The sequence below is a fragment of the Tasmannia lanceolata genome, unplaced genomic scaffold (assembly GCF_043159265.1).
Source record: "Tasmannia lanceolata isolate RefF3 unplaced genomic scaffold, GAP_Taslan_0.1 ptg000008l, whole genome shotgun sequence".
NCBI classification, from domain to species: domain Eukaryota; kingdom Viridiplantae; phylum Streptophyta; class Magnoliopsida; order Canellales; family Winteraceae; genus Tasmannia; species Tasmannia lanceolata.
In genome coordinates this window covers 59,226,280-59,234,243 of record NW_027518685.1, presented here as the reverse complement: position 1 = coordinate 59,234,243, position 7,964 = coordinate 59,226,280, and the positions used below count along the sequence as shown (strand labels likewise).

The 7,964-nt window shown below is 41.4% G+C and overlaps 1 protein-coding gene across 1 annotated transcript; it reads right to left on the bottom strand.

Moving 5' to 3' along the window:
- Window positions 1-1,909: 1,909 nt before the first annotated feature.
- Window positions 1,910-6,693, bottom strand: LOC143883682 (putative (S)-N-methylcoclaurine 3'-hydroxylase isozyme 2). The gene is made up of 3 exons (XM_077387008.1): window positions 5,664-6,693; window positions 3,716-4,275; window positions 1,910-2,632 (listed from the first exon to the last, which is right to left on the bottom strand). The coding sequence occupies exons 1-3, from the start codon at window positions 6,537-6,539 to the stop codon at window positions 2,329-2,331; spliced, it is 1,740 nt and encodes a 579-aa protein (XP_077243123.1). The 5' UTR covers window positions 6,540-6,693; the 3' UTR covers window positions 1,910-2,328.
- Between the last annotated feature and the right edge of the window lie 1,271 nt (window positions 6,694-7,964).

The window sequence follows — 7,964 nt, the reverse complement described above, 5'->3', positions numbered from 1 at the left end:
CGCAAGTTAATAGAGGATTAAAAATTTCGTAAAAATATGACGAGATGAACAAGAAGGAAGTCCCCTAAGTGACTTTTGGTAATCCCATTTTGGGGAGGCAACCTAGGAGCACCATCTACTTCCTACAGTAGCGGATCTTGTACAGTGTGTGCCCTAAAGACGGGTAATTTTTCCTGGAACTAGGAATTTTATATGCATGTTGGTAACGCTGGAAGGACATGGCTCCCTTGATGTGGTTCACTCTGATGTACCTCCAAGGATCACCTTCCGACATTTGATAATAGCCGTACTAGAGTTGAGGTCCGTTTATAAACCCGAAGGTACGATATCAAGGGCTGGAAATTTTGCAACGTAGCACACACATCTATGATGGGATCGGACTGTGTTAGTTCTCCTCCAACGGGATCGAAGGGACAAAAATGCTGATGCGGATGCAGATGCCAGTGGTGTATGTCTTTTCACACTTAGGTTGCTTCCCGGGGTATTTTCAAAGCAAAGCAAGGTTTATGTTTTACTAGAGTCTGGCCCATCACCAACAGAGTCACCACTATGACCATCACCTCCCGCGAGGGACGAACAAACATCTGTTTGGCTCTCGTCCCTCTCTTCTTTTTACTGGTGGGGTTGTGGATTTAAGGCAACCCACTATTAAGAAAAAGTGAATAGACCACCTACTTTTCTGCCACGAAAACTAAGCATAAGTCATAGTTTTGTGGGTATTTGATCAGAGTGGCCACTTAGGTTTTATGGGCCTGGAACCCATTGTGACTCAATCAGGTCTATGCTTCCACTGAGATGAGTTAATGAGCATGTTACAAGGATGGAATGCGTTAGGAACCATCCTCGCCCAATGATAAACCAGTCTCTAAATCAAGTCTTAAATCTTTTGTAATGGAATATCAAAAAAAGTTATTCTATGGGCCAAGTGGGCCCAAACTATTGATGATGGCTACGCTGGTTAACCTTAGGAGAAGGCCTCGAGGTTTAGCGTCCAGCAAAACCCTAAGCCTCGTGGCTTCCTAAAGGGTCCATGATTTGACCTATGGAAAAGTGAAGAATAATGACATAAGGAAAATAAAGAAAGGAAGAGATCACTGGGAGCCAAAACCTCACTATCCCAGGGTTTTTGGCTCTTCCCACGACTTCTACCCAAGAAATTGAGCTATCCCTATGGTGGTATCTAAGAGGGAAATGGCATAATGAAAATTTGGAATAATGAAAATTTGGCAGTCATAAAAGATGAAATTAGTAAATCCTGTCGGAAGCCAAGAAAAAGAAACCCTAAATCTCATACACATCGATTGCATAATCGAAATGAAACCCTAAACTCATGGGTTAGGAACCCGGAAAAGCTCGAAACTTAGGTTTTTCTTTATTTTCATTGACTGAAAGAGTAGAAAGAGTAATTTCAAAGGTATGGAATACCCATTTGCTTATCGGTGCTCACCTCGGCTTCCTAGTTCTAGCCGAAATTCTCATTAACTTTATATGGGAAGAAGAAAATAACAAATGAAAGATCGAAACCATATGGGAAGAGAGTTGCCACAAGAAGCTGGCTGAGGGACCGATTGTGTCTGGGAACTAGAAGTTTGTTGGTAATTTAATTTATTCAGAGATGAGTGTTAGTTATATGGTTGGGAATTGGGGATTTATGGGTGCTTTGTCGCGTAGTAAAATGTTTGGTAATTAGGCCATACAGGTGTGTTCGCTTGGTTTTCATGCCTAGAAAGACATTCGGTCTGCACAATCAACGACTTTAGTCTTCATTGGTAATTTGACAACATTGGTAATTTGATGTATCCAGAGATGAGTGTTAGTTATATGTTTGGGAATAGGGGATTTATGGGTGCTTTGTCGCGTAATAAAATGTTTGGGAATTAGGACGTACTGGTGGGTGTTTTCCTTTGGTTTTCATCCTTAGAAAGACATTCGGTCTGCACAGCCATAGACTTTAGTCATTATCAGAGTCGCAGATTTATCATCAGTCCGAGCTAAGAAAAATGGGGGTGTCAGAGTGAAAGGATGTGTTTGCTTGTAGTGAGTACAAAATTGGTGAAAGGATGTGTTTGCTTGTAGTGAGTACAAAATTGGGTGTCTACACCTGGGATGCCTCGAGCATCGTCTCTTCCTTCTCCAAGGTCATAATCCGACTCTCGAAAAAGGCCCACCTGGAGACCTAGGATAGATTGGTCGCCTGATGCTGTAAAGCGAAGGAGATCAAGGCATGCGTTAAACAAGCAAAAATGGAAGAAAGCTAGGGGACAATAATGTATCTCCCGAATCTCCCAGGTGGAAAAAGTATTCACGCTCGCCCCTAACAGTAGGAGATCATCTAATGGCTCCTTCTAACCTGAAAGCAAGAAGGAAGTTGCAAGATGATTTTGCTAATGCTTTCAATCTCGGACCAAATATGGTGGTCCAAGGGGTGCCTTGACAAGCATGTGATCCAGATAAGACCCAATCGTCAAGGAAGAAGTGGTTCCGGGATCGGTCTGATGTCAGGAAGGAACTGGGTTGGGGTCGGAGGTGCAGGCCTTTCCTTCTGATGAATTGGTGACCGATCTTCCACCCGGAGCTCTTCCCTGCCTCCACCCTGAGCAGGGGCCCGAGGCCTGGGCTTAGCTCGAGGATCCTGAAAGAAGGAAAGCTAGTCAGCAAATAAGTCATAGATTCCAAAAGGAAATCAAAACAAATGAAGAGAACTTACCCGACGAATAGTGAGTGGGGCAATTTAAATAAACGAGTTGCTTAATGAGAGCAATTTTTTCATAAAAAATTATGTGTTTTCTCTCCGAGGGGTCACTGATCTACCATGAACGAGCCGATGATTCCATGGATCAAGGCTTGGATAGATCTGAAGACTATATCCGAACTGAGTTGGTCATGTTCGTCGGAGAGCTTCTTAAATGGACAGATTATGTGCATCGTCAACAGCTACAATCTGATCATCATGGCCGGAACTAACATTCGATTTCCACTTAAGTTCATATGTAATTTCTAATAGGCTGTTGTTTTACTTGAAATCCTATCAAATATGACATGTACTCATCTCTGTAATTTTCTAGGAGATTTTAGTATGCAAAGCTAACGAGGTTGCGGGATCCTTATCAAGAGATGGGTAATAAGATTAGGAAGTTCGTCTAAAAACAGACACCCCATCAAGAGATGGGCAATACAACTAGAATACCATCTTAAAACAGACACCCAATTCCATCTTCTACCAGAATTCCTACAAGATGGCCTAGAAATTTAGGAATTCATCTAGAGAGTTAGCTGTGTGCGTAGTACAGGCCTTGTTTTTTGTTTTGGATTTCTGTCCAATACAACAGGTAATCATCTCCGTAATTATAAGAGTGAAGTGCATATATAATGAACTAAAGATGATATTGATCTAAATTTTAACTACACAACCGTTATAGATAAGAATACAACAGACAATTTCAATAGATAATTAATCAAAATTCAGAAATGTGAATACAATAGCTAACAAACTAAACCATTAATTTTGGGATGAGAAGCAGCGGTTGTCCTCTCTCTAGAGTAAGACCAATCCTTTGATCCATTGTTCAGCTGGGTGGGCTGCACGCCATTTGCAAGGGACCAATCAAAGGTGATTTTTAACAATCAGCCATTGAAATACAATAACTAACAAACTAAACCAGTGATTTTGGGGATGAGAAGAAGCGGATGCTTTCTCCCTAGAGTAAGACCAAACCTTTCATCCATGCTTAGATGGCTGTGATGCATTCCATGTGGAAGGGACCAGTCAAAGCTGTGGATAAAAGAAGCAACAATCAGATGAACAACATGAGATGCCAAGGGTAATCCTGGGCAGATTCTCCTTCCTGCGCCAAATGGCGTGAATTCAAAGTCGTTCCCTTTGTAATCAGGGCTGGATTCCAGAAACCTTTCAGGCGAAAACTTCAAAGGGTCTTTCCATGTCTCAGGATCTCTTCCAATTGCCCACACATTGACAAACACTTTACAATCCTTTGGAATTGTGTAATTCATCACCTCGCACATATCAAGTGCTTTGCGGGGAAGTAGAAGTGGAACGGGAGGGTGTAAGCGAAGAGTCTCCTTTACACAAGCCTGAAGATAACTGAGGTGAACAAGATGAGACTCTGTGACTGCATTCTCACCATTTTTTCGCTTCCCCACTACCACGTCTAATTCATCCCTGATTCTTTTCATTGCTTGGGGTTTTTTTACGAGTTCTGACATTGTCCACTCGATCGCTGTGGTGGTTGTATCGGTCCCTGCAACGAACATGTCCTGCAGATAAAGAAGATAACTGATTAGAAAATCCGTAAGGCAAATCTGATCTGATTGTGCACAAACAAATGGAAAGGATAAAATAAACACACCACAAGATGCACACTGATATTTTATGTGGTTAGGCCAATACAATCATTTAATACAATCACATGGGCATCGAGCATCACGAAATGACCGTGTCGAATCAGGCACCTCATATCAGAGATAAAGGACCTTGTGGCAGTCATCAAGCCTAGGATCGAACATAAAAGGAGGTCTGCTAATGAAAAGGCGGATCAGTTGGCCAAGGAAGGTGCACTCCGGGAATCGGTGGTTATTTCTATGCCAACTCCACCTTCTGGAATTGATATGCAATATCATTTACTTCATGTAACCGTGTTGGTTTCTGTATCTACAGTTCTGGGGACATCTTGTCCCACCTGTATTCTAGTTTATAAATAAAGTCATCTTTTTCAAAAAAAAAAAAAAAAGATGCTTACGTTCACCATGAGAACATGTTCTTCCGCTATGGCTCTATTCACTTGTGTTGCTGGAAAGCAAATCCCTGGAAAACAACCTCTTTTTTCCTTGACAAGACCTTGACAAGACAGAATTCTGGTGTTCACTTGCTTTCCAAGGAAAATAGAATTACACATGTGGAATTCTGGTGTTCACCATAAGTCAAAAAATGACATGGAAAAACCTATTTTCCCCCCTTAAGGGATTTCATTTCCTTCCAAAAACACACGGATTTAATTTCCCTAGAAAACTAGTGCAAAACGAAGGGCAAGTAGTTTCCCAGGAAACTTTTTCCTTCGGAAGTGAACAGTCCAGAAACAGTCCAGGGAAACCTTTTCCTGCACACATTCCCTGGATTTCTTTTCCTAATGCCACGTCAGATTCCCGGGAAACATTTTCTTTTCCTTTTCCGGGAAAACAAGTGAACAGAGCCTATGAGAAAACAAAATACAAATATTATAACGGGAACACCCTGCAGACATGTAAACCTGCAAACCGTAACCCTTTCCTGTCCCTCTCAACCAAAAGTGTACCCGAGAATAACCCGAGAGAAAACCCCAGAAGAAAACCTAAAAAAAAGTGTGAGAAATTTCTCTCTCTCTCTCTCTCTCTCTCTCTCTCTCTCTCTCTCTCTCCATACCTTGTAGTGCGGTGTAGTGTGAAGATGAATTATTATATCTTGGTTTTCCAAACCAAAACATAAAACATTCATCTCTATTTTGGTTTCCCACAACCATCGTATAACTAGAAATCCTACTTATAATAAGCAACTTCTGGGTGTGGAAAACAAGGCAACATTCCCAACAACGGAACAAATATTACGTTTCTCAGTAGTTCAAATTGAACCTCAAATTGGAGAAACAGAAGGATTGAAGAGGACTACAAACCGAAATTAACGCTTTAAGCTGGAGGTCAGAAAAGCCAACAGAGATCAGCATCTTTAACAAATCGTGCTTTGAATCATGTTGGGTCTCCTTCCTTTCAAGGATTAGTCCATCCCATATATCGAAAATTCTCTCAACGAATGTGGCGGTCTCACGATTCAGTCCCTGGAGATCTAATCCAGCAAGCACCGGATAAAAGTCGGCAAGATTAGGAGCCATACCCACTTCCATAATTCTAGAGATATGATTCTTCAACCTCCCAGAAGCATCATCCTTGTCAGCCAGATGGAAAACATCTCTAGAAAAAATCACATTCCCCAAAATGTTGAAAACTGTCCTAAAAGTCAATTCACCAATTTTCACTACTTCACCTTGCTGGTTGTCAAAACTAAACTTCACTATTTGGGAAACTTTTTCCTCCCTCATATGAGCCTGCAGATCTAACATTTTATTAGTGAACAACTCAGTCTTACAAACAGTTCTCATCTCCTTCCATTTCTCATCGCACTCCACTGACCAAGGCAGAGAATAGACAGTGTATTTTTTGATGCGGAATGTTTGTGGCACGTATCGGGCAGAGAAAAATCGGTCATGGGTTTTGAGGATTTCAGTTGCGGCTGCCGGGGATGAGGCCACGACGGTGAGTTGGGTGCCAAGCTTGAGGGAGAAGAGTCGACCATGGGTTCGGGCCAGGTTCGCTAGGTCCGAGTGAGTATTTTTGCCGAGTTGAAAAAGGTTGCCTACTATTGGCCACGGACGGGGTCCTGGTGCGAGGTTTATGGATGGCTTACCAAGAATAAAGGTGGTAAGAAACCATGCGAGGGATGTGCTGAGTAGAAGTAGAGGAAGTATAAGTTTGGTCCACTCGGGGTCCTCCATGTGGATTGGTTTCTTTGCCTGTGGTTTATGTAACCGAAATGATATTAGGACTGCCTATTTTGATATGGGTTTTTGCTTATCCTCGTGAAATTTTAGCATGAGAGAACCAGGATGCAAACAAGAGGATTTATAGAGAAAAGAAGCAATCTATGTAGGGAAGATGGGCAGTAGATGAGTTGACTAACACCAACCTCACAAAATAGGATGCCATTGCATTGTCTCAAACGTGGAAGTATAGCACACCTAACAAACGGGAAATGATATCCCCTCCCCCCCCCCTTACGGATAGAATCCCCCTTACGGATAAAATATCCCCCAAACGTTATTTGTTAAGTTTTAAAGGCGAAGAAAAACGTTACAGGGGGTGAATTTATCCTCAAGCAGTGAACCATTCTCTCATAAACCGTTCTATGATAAATGTTTTGGGACCTGATTATTTCAAAATTATCCTATTTTATATCATGTTTTCTTGCATGTTTGATTCACTTGTTGTGGTGATTTGGTAACTGTTAAGCATTCGTTCATTCCAATATACCTATGTTTTTCAGATCACGAGGAATAAGTACAACATACGTCATGGGATTGGGGTGAGCATGATGTTAGCTTAGTTGGAAATCACCATATTCATTTATTTCGCTTAAGATTATTGATTTAGACATTAAGTCAGTTGTCTTTAATAATTGGATTGAACTTTGATGACAGGAGATTTATTTTGGAAGACTATTATTAGACATTGTAACGTCTGTTGGTACTACTGACAGATCTAAAATACCGGCACAATAGCTAGGCGAGTACCTAGGAGTCTGGTAGCGGCCAGTAACCAAGAGAAACCAAATAAAGCTGTGCCCTTGATTGGTTATTCGAATTAGGTGTTATGATGCTTTAATTTAATAATTTCCTTTTAAGCTGCTCTGCATATTTATTGTACAGTTGATGTTGGAAGTTATCCTTGAATGCCTGTGCGGGTGAGTCTTGAGCGGGCGACGCTATCGCGAACCCTGGTTCAAGGCATGACATTGAAAATTTTTAAATCACAAAAAATACAACATCTTTTGGCAACTGGGAGCCCACTTTTTACTGGTGAGACCATATTTACCAATGTTCAATTTGGATCCTACGAAAAGAATGATAAGAGAAAGGAATGATGTGGTGACAAAGAATAAAAGAATGATGACATGGACAAAGAGGAGGTAACCAGAACCAATCATGGAACAAGATAAGGTTTACCTAAAATGAGGGTGGGATTTCGTTTACAAGCTCAAGCATGTATTCAAGGCAGAAAACGAGGAACATCTTCCGATAGAGAAGATGATATTCTCATCTCTGGTGCTGGCTTTCCCCTTTATGCTCTGTATGGTTGCCAGGTTTTTTTTGGTCCTGGGAGTTATGTGGGAGAAAAAAATACCCTGGGAGATAGGTGGGAAA

What these genes read in the sequence shown, in the direction of transcription:
- LOC143883682 (XM_077387008.1), bottom strand. Translation starts at nt 6,539, where the DNA reads ATGGAGGACCCCGAGTGGACCAAACTTATACTTCCTCTACTTCTACTC. An exon ending in AGCTTAAAGCGTTAATTTCG is followed by an intron (nt 4,276 to 5,663) that starts GTTTGTAGTCCT and finishes CTTTATCTGCAG; the next exon opens with GACATGTTCGTTGCAGGGAC. An exon ending in CATCTAAGCATGGATGAAAG is followed by an intron (nt 2,633 to 3,715) that starts GTTTGGTCTTAC and finishes TCCTTCTTTCAG; the next exon opens with GATCCTCGAGCTAAGCCCAG.